At 38.9% G+C, this 17,306-nt stretch overlaps 1 protein-coding gene across 12 annotated transcripts in view; it reads left to right on the top strand.

Moving 5' to 3' along the window:
* atat1 (alpha tubulin acetyltransferase 1) overlaps positions 1–16,325 on the top strand; it is a 37,093-nt gene extending 20,768 nt beyond the window's left edge. For 3 of the 12 annotated variants that reach the window (XM_077590053.1, XM_077590052.1, XM_077590055.1), the window contains exons 8-12: positions 9,648–9,722; positions 9,991–10,198; positions 14,433–14,518; positions 15,352–15,436; positions 15,583–16,325. In XM_077590053.1, coding sequence (XP_077446179.1) covers positions 9,648–9,722; positions 9,991–10,198; positions 14,433–14,518; positions 15,352–15,436; positions 15,583–15,859 — 731 coding nt within the window. In that variant the 3' untranslated portion in view covers positions 15,860–16,325. Of the gene's footprint in view, positions 1–2,413; positions 2,460–9,647; positions 9,723–9,990; positions 10,199–13,892; positions 14,645–15,351; positions 15,437–15,582 lie in introns of those variants that run through there. The other 9 variants (XR_013297710.1, XM_077590054.1, XR_013297711.1 and 6 more) reach the window with 9 other exon arrangements.
* The last annotated feature ends 981 nt before the right edge of the window (positions 16,326–17,306 follow it).

Below are 17,306 nucleotides of genomic sequence, written 5' to 3'. Positions count from 1 at the left end.
AATGAAAGCATAAAACATGCCTTCCTTGGTACTTGACTCTTGAATGGCAGTTTTACGGTGAAAAAAAACGTTGAGTCTTTAAATTAGCTGGTAACTTCTGAGCAGGAGCTTCCCTTTCTTTTGTTGACAGTTTGCTAGCATAGTTAGCATGCTTTGTGGCAAAGTGCCGGCTAATATTATACTCTTTAAAAAACGCAACAATTTCTTTACATAATAGGCAAACAGCAGATGATCGGTGTTCAGTGAAAAAATATTTAGTTGTCCACTGCGTATTGAACACTCGACATTCTTTGCCCACTTTCCGTTTCTTAGGTCCGCTGATCTTTACAGAAGGGCTGATGGATCGAGAAAGGTCAGAGGGTAAAGTGCAAACGTGGAGTAATAGGGCTACGCTTCACCTCAACAAAGCGCGAAATCTTAAATTCTTCTTTTGGGGGCGTAACAGAAATTCATCAGGAAGCACTGCTCTAGGGTGATGTCGCAATGTCATTATACTTGTATAATGACAATAATTTTTTAATTCAAATCAATACAAACAAGACATTGTTCAGCCCCACTGGAAACCAACAGACTTAAAAGAATCTTACTGATAACCAATAGTACCTCGGCGATTGAATAGTAGATCACAATCGCTGTTATGAGCACCCCTGATGTCAAATATGCCTAAACTTTATTCCCCTTTTAAATCTGTCAAATTTTGAGAACATTCTAACACAGGGGTGGCCAAGTCCGGTCCTCGGGAGCCCCTATCTGATCGGGTTTCCATATCTCCCTCCACCAACACACCTGAATCAAATAATCTGGATCGGTATCATGCTTCTGGACAGCTTGCTGATCATTTGATTCAGGTGTGGTAGAGGAGGGAGATATGGAAAATAGACTGGATAGGGGCTCTCGAGGACCGGACTTGGCTACCCCTGTTCTAACGCAACCTAAAAGTGAAACTTCCTGTACTGCCTGGTCAGAATATATCGAAGACCACATTACTGTGCACGAACAGTTGCATGTTCACAAGTTAAATAGCATAGTAGTGGAGAAAAGTTTCAATTTAACTGAATTACAGTATTGGATCCATGGGTCAACTTAAGTTTAATGATTTTTGGCTTCAGGATGAAAACTAGTTCAGTGCATGGTTGGAGCTGTTGGAGGGACTGCATATGAAGCACACTGCACTTTATGCAAGAAATCTTTAAAACTTGGAACATTGGATATCAAGACATTGGACTCCCATTGCAAATCAGAAAACCACGAGGCAGTCATAAAATGTCAGCAGCAAATGCTGTGAATGAGCCGCTATTGCTCAACATCAGAAGCCGAGCATCAACGTCCAGCGCGACCTAGTCGGTTGAAATTCTATTGCAAGAAGCTGTGAATAAATTCCTATACTTTGCAAGTAATTCCCTGGCCTCCAATTTTCTTTTTGGTCGTATTGATCTTAAATCATATTCATTATAGTCTTAATAAGTCTTATTACAATCAATAGCTTATTTAAAAGACGTCAGGGGAATTCAGCAAACTATAAATGTGTATCCGATGTCATTTCCTTGATAAGGTATATACTACCTCATACCTTCAGTGGGTGAACACCAGCTCCTGTCCATAATTATTAGTCATTCGTGATAAATGAACTCCTGGTGGCATCAGACACCAGAACCAATCAGGAAATTCATATTAAAGAGTAGTTGTACAGTAATAAATTGACATACGAGCTTAATGCGTTCCGGGACCGAGCTGAGAGAGAGAGAGTGAGAGAGAAGGATGGCAACACGCTCGTAACATAATATTAACTTCAAATGTAACTTAAATGAACTCTTAGATTACTAGTATGCCCGATAACTGAGGCAAAGAGGGTAATGCATTCCACCATGGCTTTCGAGTTGGAACTTGCTGCGTCTCCATGCCTCGGAAGAGAGTGTATCCCAATTCGTTTTTTAAAATTATCGAACCTGCTCGATTTGAAGGGTTCCGCTGGTATCTTTTTCAGATGCTTGCATTTTCCTCATATCTCAAATTTCTCGTATGTTGGGACACTCGTATGTCAAGGTATTACTGTACAATGTTCTTCTAATTGAGATTGGTGTGTGTCAACTCTGTCAACACTGTTCATCCATATAAATTGGACATCCAATTTTTACAACTTTTTTATGTGTATACAAACACAAATTGGCATTAATCCAATGTTTCAAGTTTAAATAAACATCTCATTTGGTGCCTTTTAGTCAACATATTCATTAACAGCATGTACTATGACTTTTGGATTTACCATTTTTAGTTTTTCCATCTATAATATAGGTATATACACCTTTTGAAAGATAATAAAAGCAGGTAGAGGAATAAGGTTATCCCTTTTGACCCATGAAAGGTGATCAACTTTTATTCCAGTTCCCAATTGTTTTTTTCATGAAACTCCCAGGCTCGTCTTCGTGTCCTCTGATGGATCAGGGGATTTACAACTTTTTGTAAGGACTTTTATATTTCTTTTCTCTTATATCCCCAGTGTCTTCACCCATGCCATTTGTTCCTTTTTTTCTTTTTTACTGCACCTATTATCCTTTCTCTAATCTCTTAGCTATCTGTTTGTCACATTCTGTCACATTTAGATATTTCACACTTGTGAATACTTACATGAAACTGTCACAACTGCTAAACATAATTAGAATTCAGCAATCTCCTCTGAGTGCACTCTAGCCCAAAGTTTTTGGGTCTTCCTAATAGTTAGACAGGTTAATGTTTGAGCTTAATAGTTTGCTTTTAGAAGTGCTCTATGTGGCAGGCCAACAATTTTTATACTGAATCTCAATCTAAAGTCCACAGAGTGAATGCTATTTTATTTCTCACGTGTCCTATAACTATAGTATATTTGAACACCTGAGCCAGAATAAATTCTGAGCAAGACTGCAACATAGATGAGAATTGCGGACATTGCTCTCACTCTGCAGCAGAATAGTATTTTATCCATCTCTTTATATGACCAATACTTTTAGATGATCAATACACAGTCCAATATACCATGGCTCTATCGATCTTTGTTTATTGACGGTAGTCTAATAGCCATTGTGCGTTTGTACAAATGTGTTACGTTAGCCTTTTGATTTTGCGAATATGCATTCTAAGTGCAGTCGTACCTCTACTTACAAAATTAATTGATTCCCTAACTTTTTCGTAACTTGAAACTTTCGTAAGTAGAGGTGTACTTTATTTGTAAATTCTCTAATCCGTTCCACGGTCCTCATACAACTACCAACTACCAACCCTTTAAAATTGGTCAAAGTGTCCCAATTTTGTATGAAAGATGTGAGGAAACACACAAAATGAAAGAAAATTATTTAATAATGTCTTAAAAGCATACAAAATCTATCCCTGTTGAAACGTATTGGAACAAGAGGAACGGTATGCAACAGAGAGAGCACACAACCACTGTCTTGTTTTGGGTGGATGTGTGTGTGTGTGTATGTGTGTTTACTTGCTTCTTCCTTATTGTGTCCCTCTGGGTGGTGTGGGTCGGGGACACAAGAGGCAAGAATCAAACACACACACACACACACATACATCCACCCCAAACTCTAACAAGACATTGACAACCACACGGACACATAAGCACACGTCTTATAAATGCAACATTAAGAATTCAAACAATAACGTTAATCAACAACAAACATTAACATTTTATGATTTCTCTGGAATTAAATTTTTCACCTGTTTTATTAGTCTTACCTGTTTGGATTTCACTTGCCCTTCTGCCATGCTGGTTGACGGACGTTTTGAAAAACAAACTATCCAAAGACGATTGCCTTTGACGACTTTTAATAAGGTTTCTATAATGCAACAGACAAACGTCGTCAAAGTGGGCGGTTACACGACTCGTGAACACTTTTTCTGGTTATTTTTTCTATGAAGACAGAAAGTTCATAAAATATCTCCAGCATTTCTTAGATTTTTTTGCTGTTGCAAGGCTCGCTGCTTCCTCCTCGTCTGCCTTCTCGATTTATTCCCCCGTGTTGTCAACATATTAACTGTTTTGCGGTCCTGGAAAGCTATGAGACTGGTGGCTGCCAGCTGTTCCCTCATTGCTACAAATCCCTGCTCAGCATAATTTCCAAGTTTTTGGACATTGTAATCATTACAATGTAATGGATGTATATCAGAGTAATCCAAAGAAAAATAGAGTCCCAACCTGCTGCAATTTGGTTAACCAATTTATCATCTGGTACGTCTCTGGGGATGCATCAATGTCGCCATCCCTCCATGAGGCCCAAACCCGTCGGGAGAGGCGAGCCGCCGCACCAAAACTCTGAGCCGCCATTTGTATCTCCTCGACTGTAGATGGAAAAACAAATACTGGTAAGAGCAGTGATACCAAAGCACATAGTCCTGTTGCTTTTTGACAGGAGTCATATAATTTATTTGAACCACACCACCACCATAGGTCAAAATATGGAATCAGTGGCCCAGTCTGTCTTGGAACATACGTATACCATGTCTCATTTACCGACCCCAAATTCAGAACCTGACCTGTAAGGTTCAAAACAGGTAAAGTTAGCAAAGGCAATATTAGTGGAAAAATTGGCTTGTCGTTTCCTGCTTTCAAAACAGCAACCAATTATTGCCAGCTTGGGAAATCCATGTTACAGAAAAAAATCATTGTCTGTGGTCATTTTAGATTTTAATTTTACAATAGCAGATCTGGGTTTTCCCTATTTTTTCTTATTTACTTGTTTAATTTGTAAAGAGGATCTTCCCCAGATGACCATGGGTTTAGAAAAAAACGTCAGACAAGGATTTTTTTTAATTCATCAGTTTGAACATCAATAATTTTACCAGTGGTCTGATGATTTTTGCACAAGTGTGTGTCATCCAGGCTCGCCAATTTGGACCAGTTTCTGCAACAAGGTTTCCCCAAGTTCTATTCAGGTTTGTTTAGTACCATACGCACTGTTGTCTGATGCTCCGTATGGGACTGCATTTGACAATTCTAAAGATTTTTTTTCTAATGAAAAATGATTTCAGTAGTCTTATTGTGTGGAAGGCAAAACATTGTTTGTGTGTTTACTCTCCCAGGGATGTCAACTTGAATCCATGTTCGAAAATTAGCTTTGATTGTATTTTTCCCCGAGTTTTACTCGTCTGGTCATTCGTTTTAACCCTTTGTAAGAAGAGCCTCAATTGTAACGCTTTCACCTTTTTTTGCATATAGAGACAATATATCCAATATAAAAGAGAGCCATATGGTTAATGTCATTGCTTCCAGAGCAACAATCCTTCTAATCAATATTGGAGTGATTATCTCCAACGTTTCAACTGAGATAACTTTTTTTCAGTGCGAAAGGTGGATCAACATCCCCCTCTCGGCTATTTTCACGTCTGCTGGTTGGTTAGTAACGCTTGGTATGGACCTTCCCACTTTGGGTCGTGCCAGTGATTCTTCTTCATACTGTAGATGAGCACCCAGCCTCCTAGCACAACTGTTGGTCCGTTTCCTGTTGGGAAGCACTACCTCCTTCTGCTAACCTAAATTTGATGCATTTCTCTAAACATTTTGCATCATAGCCAAATTTGCCTCGTCACCTAATTCCCATTGCGTAGTGAATAATGGCAATTTGTATGGTCTACCAAGTAAAATTTGTTGGAAAATTTCAACCCATTGGAAGAAAAAAATTACAATAAATAGACAATACTTCTTCCCCTCACTGTCATTTAATATGATAATTTCCATATGGAGTCTTTGAAATGAATATATTGTTTTGCGGGATTGGCCACGCCTTGGTCTTGTATTGCCCTGGGGATTTTGTGCAGCACAGATCAAACAATCCCTTCAAAGAGATTTTATGTTTAGCAAACAAATTAACCCAAAAGTTGTGTACGTAGTGACACTGCACTTAGCCCAACAACCCCCTTGTTGAGACATGAGACTTTTCCCGAGTCAATAGAGCAACCTACCCGAGAAAGCAAATTTGTTTTTCCCTCAGTGCTTCCAAAATCCCCATTTCGCTGAGCACCTTATTTGTTTATCCACACCTTAAGTTTCAAATTTGGACTTAGCTGCTGCATTTTCATTAAAATTTCATTTGATGAAATATTTAAAAAAATTAAAAATGTAAAAATTTCCAAATCTTTTCCACCTCGATATCTGATCGATTGATTATATCTCGGTGGCGCGCAAATCAAAAACATGATATGATTCCAAATTCCCAAATCTTTTCCACCTCGATATCTGATCAATTGATTATATCTTGGTGGCCAGCCAATCAAAAACACAAGAAGACGGAGAACCATTCACGCTCACACTCAACCAGGAGTAATTTAGCGTGTTCAACCAACCTACGATGCATAATTTTGGTTTGTGGGAGGACCTTGAGTACCCGAAGAAAACCCACAAATTCCCAGGGACACCATGTGTACTCCACACACTGAAAGGTCGGATCCCACCCGGGATTCAGTAGTAGTAGTAGTAGAACCGAGGTCGATGCGCCAACCACTATTCCATTGGGCCGTTCAACCACACATCGGTGGCATGCAAATTTTCATCACAAGTGGAGACTGCCATCCCCATACAGGGCTTTTTGACAAAAATAATGGGCAAAACCGTGACACATTGAAAACACACACACATGCACAAACATATTAACAATTTGTATCAATTTTAACCTTCATGTTTAGATATACACCTGAAGTTAATTTCCCAAGTACGGGATGAATAAAGTTTTCTAATCTAATACACCTCTGTTAAAGCTATCAATTTAGCTCAGTGGTTCTTAACCTTGTCGGAGCGGCCGAACCCCACCAGTTTCATATGCGTATTCACTGAACCCCACCAGTTTCAAATGCGCAATCACCGAACCCTACTTTAGTGTAAAATAAAATATAATTTTCTAAAATTTCAAGATATATAAATTCCTCGCAGCACTGATTGGCCAAGCAATGTCACGTGATCATCTGCAGCCATTGATGGTCAAGCGGAGCATGTTATCGTCAATAGACATGATGAGTCGATGTGTCTTGTCCTCCGCGGCAGAGGCTCCACCAAACCCCCAAGACTGACTCACCAAACCCCTAGTGTTCGATCGAACCCAGATTAAGAACCACTGGTTTAGCTGTTTGAGCATAGAAATTAGGTGGTAATAGTTATTTTGGCTTCTAAAATTTCAGTAGCGGTCAATACATTTTATCCTGTTCGTGTTTTTCCCATTCCATTAATTCTTAGATAACCCGTCTCTACATAAAGAATTTTGCATTACTCAGAGGTTGATATACAGACGCTCCCCTACTTACGAACGAGTTAGGTTCCGAGCAATTGTTCATAAGTTGAATTTGTTTGTAAGTTGATTCAGTGCTATATTTTGTATTATAATTTATGTTTAAGGCCTATATAAGTATATTGAAGGTTTATATAAGTGCATTTGTATGTTTAAGGCTTGTAACACGCATTGGTTTGTACTGAAAAAAACATTTAATAACATGGAGAGAATATGTACAGTACTGTATAGAGAGAGAGAGAGATTTATGTATTAGAAACTGGCCGAAAGAAGCGATCTAACGACGATTGCACAGTTTTCTTCTTTTTTTTCATCATAAATGATGCGGTAGCACTGTATGGCATCATTCAATTGATTTGCAAACTTTGTGCAACGTTTAATATTTGGGTCCTGCTGCTCGATCTTTCTGTTTATAAATGGTACTGACGGTCGAACGATTCAAGTTGTATACAAATGTGCAACGCTCACCACTCTCACGCGCATCAAGCTTCGTTATTATTGCCACTCGTTTCAAATGAAATGGCTTGCCTCTTCCTTGCAACTCCCTCAGTAGAAGCCTTTGGCTTTTTACCAACCATATTCAATAATGGATGCACGAGATATTTAATGATACAAATGAAAAAGGTTCTTTGCGCACTGGAGATACGTTCACGCACTTCTGCATTGCACAGAAGAAGGTAGATGCTGGGTGAGCTGAGCTCTCACAGCGCCAGGCGGCATTAGCGGCGGAAAGAAGCACTACTCGGAAAAAAATCCTAAATCGAACTTACGAACATTTTTCGACATAAACGCAATTTGCAGACATGTTCGTATGTACCGTTGTTCGTAAGTCGTATGTTCGTAAGTAGGGGAGCGTCTGTATAATAATTTGCAAGTGCAAATGTTGACCATACACTAACACTTGTTTTATGCCATGAAAGGCCTGCTAAATCTTGGGCATCTAGTGCAAAATAGAGCAAATTTACAAATTTCCTCTAATTTGTTTTAGAAATGGGAGCCACATTCCCAAAGTAGTCTAGAACCAATGCACTACTAAAAACCCAAAAGCGAGAAACATAATCTGTTTCTCCATTAGAGGTTTTGGAGCTTGGACAATCGTCTATTTCCCGTTTTCTAAGATTGGCCCTGCCAATCGTTACATCTGTACACTAACATTTAGCTGCATTGAACCCTATAATTGCAATGACAAGTCTGTAAGTGTTAAACCTCAGTTCTCTTAATTTGTATGCCTTCAAACCAATAGAAAGCAACATCTGGCTGAAATAAATTTTTCAATGCTTATGCAATCCGTGAATATTCTAATAGTCATCAATATGGCGCATGATAAAGTATACTCCACGCACCCAGGACAAAACAGGGAAAGTCTTCCGTGCACTGAAAACACTCCATGTCCCCCCAGTCCTAGGGAAATTAGACCTATTCTAAAATCAGTTTACCCAAACCAGCAAGCTACTGTTTGCCTAATTGTTTGAATGAATCCCATTTCTGCTGTTTTTTTCATGTTTGATATCCTTATAACCCAAATGCTTTTTAAGATTTAAGCATCAACCACACTGGGCTTCAAGTTATTCAGACAACATTGCATTTTAAAGATGCCCTAAAAAAGAACTTAAAAAATCAGACCCAAAAAGTGATTGCCTGATTTGTGTGCCTTCAAACCTTATCACACATTGCTTTTTGGAGTTTCCCTTAGACTATTCAATGCAGTTTTATTCTGTGATCTTCATAATTTTTAGCCCAAAAAGTTATGGTACAAGTAAAAATAAGAGGAGTGATGTTATCAAAGTGTTCACGAGTCTTGCTATCGCCCAGCTTGACGCCAAATGCCTTTCGCATTTCAGGAAAATTGTATAGGGGAAATCAATGTTGGTTTGATATTACACCAAACGTAATCTAATTTTAAGTTGTGTTTATGTGCATGTGTACATATGTTTACTCAGCTGCCCAACGTTTGCCTCCTCCCTCGCACATATTTCATAGAAAATTGGTAAACCTTTATTATTTTTATTTGTTTCAGGGGTAATATTGGGGACCTTGGAACGTTTGGAATGAATAAGGACTTTAACATATCAAGTGCATCTTTACTTACGAAAAGTCCAAATTAGTTAATCACTTCTGGAACGAATTAGTTTCGTTAGTAGAAGTATCACTGTAGTATTCTATTGTATTTGTATGAGAGAACAACTATATTTTGGCTCGTTGGGAGAAAGTTGTGGGGATTTTTTATGTATGCATGTAAAATTAAGTTATTTGAAACGTGATCACAATTTGGCAAAGCATTATTTTTTACCTCCTGCAACCCTGCAAATACCCTGTTTATAAATGTTTACCATTGGTGAAGAAACCTAGCATATGTTGCAACCTTCAATAATCTCAATGCATTCTCCTCTACAGTGGCCCCATTGAGAACAATTCCCCTAAAAAAGCAAGACAGCGAGGTCAAACCCTATTCCATAATGGAGAGAGAAGGTATGGTATGATCACACAGCAGCCAATTTTTTTTTTTCAGATTGTGACTAATGACTAGGTGAATAAATAATGTACTATTACTTGCCCAGACTACTTACACTGTTGCTTCAAATTATGTTGTTCAAAATGCTTTGAATAAGCCTTTGCACCTTAACCCCCTCTGTTCAACTGTTATGTTGTTGACAAAGTGCGGACAAGCTACTAATGTGATTTGTTTTCAACAATGTTACTGATAAAGTATCAATTGACGAAATTACTTTTTCTACAGCTGTGCGTCAGGAGCAGAGGAACCTTCCGTGGCCGTTTGCCACTCCCCAATCTCCCCAGCGGTTGGTATCCTCCCAGTGCTCCCTCAGTATGGGATCCTCCCCTACCAGGCCGCCCCCTCAGTCCACCGCAATGTCTGTCCCTGGGCTACACAGGAACCAGAGTCAAAACTTTCCTCTCTTCGAACGATCCAGGGAAAGAGGCACAAGGTAAACAACACACCTACACTATTTCCAAAATTCTTTCTAAACTGACTGCCACTTTGTATCCACTCAACACCTCTGCGGCAGGCTGAGCATTTGTAAAGACTGTAAAAAGAAAGTGCTGTTTGCTTTATACAGCACAATCAACAGTTAAGTGTACACCATGTAAAAAATCTGGAGTTAGCAACATGAGGTGGATATGTTGCTCTGGTAAACCATGTTAATAGATTCAGATTTAATTATAATATAATATTCATCCATTCATTCATTTTCTGAACCACTTATCCTCACAATGGTCGCGGGGGTGCTGAAGCCTATTACAGCTGACTTAAGGCCAGAGGCAGGGGACCGCCTGAATCGGTGGCCAGCCAATCGCAGGGCACAAGGAGACAGACAACCATGCCCTCTCACACCCACACCTAGGGGCAATTTAGAGTGTCCAACCAGCCTATTGTGCATGTTTTTGGAATGTGGGATTGAAACAGAGTACCCGGTGAAAACCCACGTAGGCCCGAGGAGAACATGCAAATCCACACAGGAGGACAAGCCTGGATTCGAACTCAGAACCCCAGAGCTGTGAGGCAGACGCGCTAACCACTCGCCCCACACGATTCGTATCATGATTCGATTGGATCCAGATTAACCTCGATAATACTCTTTAAGACAATTATTGGGATTTTTTTACATCACTGGAAAAAAAACCATCAAAACGGGTATAAAAGTACATTGATATATTTTTTTCTGAAACGCCAATCGGCACTAAAGTAAACATAGTTTATGTTTGAACAACATAGTTTTCATTGTATCATTTCCTTAGTTTTTAGTGCAAAGCTGCTTTTGAGCAAACCAGCTTTAGGCCAAACCATCTTAAATGTAGGATTCTAAATTGGGGATGGGGCACATTTTAAAGGATGTACCGTATTTTCTCGCATATAAGTCGCCTCCGTGTATAAACCGTACCCTTAAAATTGCCTTAAAATCATTGAATTATACAATTTCTCTTTTATAAGATGATTTGTCCGCCAGCGAGTTTTTAGGCCCGAAACACTTTTTTTCTGTCGTGACAGGAGTTATAAAACATCCACTCATCCATTAATCACGCTTTATCTATTCTCTAATCCTTAGAAAGCGTGATGTACGGATGGATGTGTGTGTGTGTGTGTGTGTGTGTGTGTGTGTGTGTGTGTGTGTGTGTGTGTGCACCTGGAAACTCGCTGGCGGTAATTCTCCCCAAAATGACGTTTGGAAATTTGAAAAAGGCGTCTTGGGTCAGCGCACCCGGCACCATCATGTCTCTCCGAGTCTTTCCGTCACGACAGGGGAAAAAAAGTTTTTCGGGGAGCATGAATAGATAAAGCGTGATTTGTGGGTGGACGTTTTATGTTAACATGCTCACGCTACTTTTGTCCAAACCCTGCATCGTAGAGAGTTGACATGAAGGTGGCCAGAAACGGCTGTCGGATCCAAATAGACGATTGACTGAATTTCTTTACCTTCTCTAAGTGTGTAAACTCAAGCTTTGATCATTTGCAAGTATTTTCGATTAGTATGCCTGACCTGAAATATGTTAGCTTGCTGCTCTCTTGAGCTCTTGAAGATATTAGGTGTTAGTAAGTCAAATTGCTCGTGAGCTATTAAAGATATTAGGTGCTAGTAACGGTAATAAATTAATAAGTAATAAATGGGTTTTGTTATTTAAAAACTAAAAGGTGTTCGTTAAACAGAAGGTAATTATCTTTCTGTTCTGTAAATCTGGTGTCAATAAGTCAAATGGGCGGAGAGCTATTGAAGATATTAGGTGATAATAAAAGTAATGCATTAATAATTAATAAATGGAATGTGTTATTGAAAAACTAAAAGGTATTCGTTAAACACAAGGTAATTACCTATCTTTTCTGTAAATTTGGTGCCTATACGTCATATTCCTCGTGAGCTATTGAAGATATTAGGTGCTAATAACAGTAATAAATTAATAAATAATAAATGGAGTGTGTTATTGAAAAACTAAAGGGTGTTTGTTAAACAGAAGATAGTTACCTATCTTTTCAGTAAATTTGGTGCGAATACGTCAAATTGCTTGTGAGCTATTAAAGATATTAGGTGCTAATAACAGTAATAAAATAATAATTAATTGTTGGATCCAATCCATATACATTCAATAACTTCGAATCAGAGGAAGCACACAGAGGCAGCAATGATGAGATTTTCTGGCTTCAGCTGAAGGAGGGACAAAAGAGGCCAGGGCTGGAAGATGTGTCCATCTTCCCACCTGACCAGCTTGAATCCCTGCCAACCCCCCACAGCTCAGCTTACTTTATTGGCAAAGATCACGTGACATAGAAACAGGTGATGTTACAAACTTTAGGCGGGAAAACATGGACAAAGGAATGGGCGGTGTCATAGTAGATGACGGGCCCCTAACCCCCCATAGGTGCTCTTGTGGAAATTTCCACAAGACCACGTCTATGCAAAATTCTATTCTAGTGACTAAAACTAAATAAAAGTATAAAGAATACATTCCATACTCCACATTAATAAATGGAGTGTGTTATTTAAAAACTAAAAGGTGTTCGTTAAACACAAGGTAATTACCAATCTTTTCTGTACATTTCGTGTCAATCTGTCAAATGGCTTGGGATTTATTGAACAAAATAGGTGCTAATAACAATTATCAATAATAGCATGAGGTACACATTACGCACGTATCAAGGCTTTTCAAAATAGAGTAAAGATAAACAGATAAAATGCAAAACAACATTTATTTTGACGTCTATGAATGAAATTCATGAAAAAAACGTATTTTGCATAAACCGCGAACGTTCCCGTCATTGCTCGCTCGGGGCACGGCCATCTTAGCTAGGTAGGGTCGCGGCCATCTTAGCGAGGTCGGGGGGCGGCCATCTTCTGGTAAGAAAATTGTAATTTTTCATTAGAAAGCATCAAGTTCTCATCATGATAGGCTTATTGATTTTTTCAAATTGAATAATTTCATGTTTTGCATTTACAAAGACTAATTAATTTCCTTGTGATATTGACCCCAAATAATTGCTTTTGATTCATACAGTATCTCAGAAATACCACTTCTTATTCTTAAGAATTTCCCGTCAAAGTAACACATTTGTACTCCCTATTAAAACCATCAATATGGAGGTGAAAATTGGGAATCAGGCCGATGGCTTATACGTGAGAAATTGTAAAATTCAAACATTTCAAGGCAATTTTCAGGGTGCGGCTTATACGCGCGGGCATCTTATATGCGAGTAAATACGGTATGTCCTCTCTGGGTCTCCGTAGTGAGGTTGGCCGGGTACGAAGCCATGTTTGCACAATCGCCCCCGGGCCATAAAGTCGCTAACATTCCTTATTGGAAGTGGAAAAATCTATTTTTTTTTTAAACTGGGGCTTCAATTCAAAGATCAATCACGGTAACATCGTAGAGTCGTACATTTGCAATTGTTTGTTCAAATTTGATGTACGGTTTTGTCTCCATTTCGTCCATTCTCAGAAATAGTAATATGTATAGATAATGAACATTCACACAAAATACTCACTGCATTTAGTTACTGCTTCTTAACACTGCCTCTTTGTCTCTTTTCCTTCACTTTTTTGTTCACCTATTTCTCTACCCATTTTATTCTAATATATTTTAATGACATCCCTCCTTCATTTTTTTTCTCCTAATGGTCATTACTTACAACAGTTGCCCTAATAGATCTCAACGGGGATTCTATTGACTTCCTTAAGACTAGCGCCATTTTTCTAGTTTCTCAAAGACGTTAGCGTCTAATTTATTTGACTACACATTACTGTGACAGATGGAAGAGGTGCTTTGGTTAAAAGGATGTCACTGTGATGGCAAGGTTTTTATGAGGTCTAAGAGAAGAAACATTGTAGATTAGAATTTGCCTTTGAATGCATTAAACTTCCAGATTCACTAACCATATATTATTCCAGCCTTTCTATACTGCACACAACACAAGAAACCGAGTTCACAAAAGCTTTAAATTGCTCTTTTTATCGACCAATCTCATTTTCATACAAGTTCTTTAATTGTCAACATCATATTTGTCCAGCTTTAAAATTTATTGTTTATTTTGCTCATCTTAACTTTCGTTTTTGTTATTTCTATTTTGACTGGCACTTTGACCAACACACTTCATTTGTTCCACCTTTACCTTTTTGCCCTATTCTCTATATTTTTTCTTCCATTCCCATGTTCGTTGTTGCATTTCTCTGGTAGCCAACAGGGTCAAGTTGCAAGAGGCGGCCTATACAGTCGGCACATGGACAACAAATCTTTTGAAAGGCTAGGAAGACCCCTATCAGGTCAGGTTCACTGATATTTGTAAATATAGAACATAGGTACTTGAAAAATACATTCAATACCTTTGACAAAATGTAATGTCGAACCTGTACAACGCAAGACATCGACAATAAAGGTTTAGTTACCAACAGTGTTACAGGAACTTAATTCCAGTGTTTGGTTTATGGAAGAAAATAAATTTTTCTTCTTCAGCTACAATGCGCTAGGTTATGATGATCTAAAAATGAGTATGTATTGTGAAAAATGTTTAACCTAAAATGTCGACTTAACAGCTCATCTCATTTTCTGAGCCGCTTCATCCTCATTAGTGTCCATGCTGGAGCCAATACCAGCTGTCTTCGGGCCAGAGGCGGGGGACACCCTGAATCGGTGGCTACCCGATCGCAAGGCACAAGGAGACGGACAACCATGCACACTCACACCCATACCTAGGGGCAATTTAGAGTGTCCAATCAGCCTACCATGCATGTTTTTGGAATGTGGGAGGAAACCGGAGTAACCGGAGGAAACCGGCGCAGGAAACATGCAAACTCCACACAGACGGACATGACCTGGATTTGAACCCAGGACCCCAAATCTGTGAGGCCGACGCGCTAACCACTTGCTCCACCAGGCCGCCCTGTGACTTAACATGAATTAAAATACAATGCATGATGAGTATTGATTAACTTGTGAAAATCGGGCTTTTTTTGTGTGGTTGAACATTTTTTATTACAAACATTAAAAAAATGCATTCCCCGACATTTAGAAATAAGGTAAATACATTAGGACTCATTTGAACCCACAGAAATTTGTTTCTACACCCCTCATATTTAACCAACCTGTGCCTCCTCAGGTCTGAGATTCAAGGGTGACCAACCACACATTTTGGGTCTTACCGAAACATACAAGTTGGCGAGTGATCCCCCACCAGAAAGCAGGTATTTACTAACTCTTGTCACTGGCACAATTAGTTGAAAGTGCTAATTAAATAACTAAACCTGACCAAATTGTATGCCAATGAAAATGCTCTTGGATTTTTGTTGACCCGTCACATTTCTTCACCCGTCACATTTCTTCACCCCAGGCTTCTCACACATTCGCACCTATCAACAAACAAGGGCCAAACCAACAACAATCTACACCGAGGAACAAATGCTGAAGTGGCCAGTGCCAAATTGGAATGCCTAGCTTCCAAAGTTCCCAGGAGCACAACAAGACACATTTCGGAAAATAAGAGACACCTAATGGCGAAAGAGCAAGATAGAGGAAGGATTGATTTGTCTTGGACTGTAGGAAAAAGCTGCTTCTCTGCCCAGCAGGTGAAGCAGACACTGTTAAGCAGGAGTACCTGTCCATGGTGATGACTTAGTTTGTCCAAATCTATCATCAGTGCTGAAAAATCCACATTGGAAGCAACAGAAGCACTAATTAATAATGTAACACCCCCAACCCCCCCCCCCCCGCCAAATATCTCCTCTAACGACAGAAGGCAAAAAGGCCATTAAAATGAAAACTAATTTCTCCGCAAAATTAGAGAACTGTTGAAGAATTTGCAGCATCACACCACAGCCCAGTTTTCTATAGTTCAGGATTGAATATGAAGCACAACCACTATTTTCTGATGTTCAAATACAGTGCTGCTGTTTATACTGTTGCAGCAAAGAAAATCACCGACGAAGAAAAGAGAAGAAATAGTTTGACATTAAACTTTGTGCCAAAATGTAGCAATGCCTGCCTAAATTGTTCAAATGTCTTCGTTCTCCCAGAGAGAATGAAGGTTGATAGAATTTGTAAGTTTTACTGCTTCAATAAAAACACATCTGTGAATTTGCTTTGTCTTCTTTTTAGTAAATTGACAGTAGATGGCAGCAGCCGATCATTTGGGCGACCAAACCGCGACCAAAAGACCGGCGACCAAAAAGACCAGCGACCAAAAGACCGGGCGACCAAAAGACCGCGACCAATCAACCGCACACGGGCCTGGAGTCAGCTAGCATAGGCTCCAGCACCCCCGCGTCCCCAATGAGGATAAAGCTGTTCAGAAAATGAATGAATGAATGTCCTTTCAACCATATTGTTAATACAATAACAAAGTACATTCATTCATCCATCCATTCATCTTTTGTATTGCTTATCATAACAAAGCACAACATTTAAAATTTTGGCAAATAAAGTGTTTTTAAAATTAGCGTGTTTCTAAATTCAAATTGTCTTAAATACACCAATAAACAGAAAATCACTATTATCTTACTTTTTCCATCATTGTAGTTCGTGAAAATCCAAATGCCTAAAAATTATATAAATTAACTGGTACGTACAGTAATCCATCGAATATTGCAGATAATGCAGACCAGACATGGCCGTGATAATAGAAAAACTGCGAAGGAGGATCACCCCTATTATTACTACATACAATACTACATGTTTTCTCGCCTATACAAAAATACAACTGCACAAATACAATTATCAAGAAGTATATTTATTAAATATTAGTCATAAGCATATGACAAACCAATGAATTAATACCTAAATATAATCTATAAATTTAAAAAAATGTAAATACTGTGAGTACTGCACTCAGTGAAAATAGTTCCTTTCCACTTGATTAAAAAAATGGTTATTGTGAACTTTAGTCCAAATCCTCCATCAGATTGGAGAGGCGTTGGATCATCGATGGAATCTTCCGTAGGCACCATAGAGCCAGAAGGAGGACCTTTCGAGAGGTTTTCGGCGCACAAGGAACATGGTGATCGCCGTTTCTTGGAGTTTCAGCGTGAATTTTGACATTTTTATTTACACTAAATATAA

This window comes from Stigmatopora argus, chromosome 21 (assembly GCF_051989625.1).
Source record: "Stigmatopora argus isolate UIUO_Sarg chromosome 21, RoL_Sarg_1.0, whole genome shotgun sequence".
Taxonomy (NCBI): domain Eukaryota; kingdom Metazoa; phylum Chordata; class Actinopteri; order Syngnathiformes; family Syngnathidae; genus Stigmatopora; species Stigmatopora argus.
The sequence above is the reverse complement of the archived record's forward strand: the minus strand, read 5'-3'. Positions and strand labels throughout refer to the sequence as shown.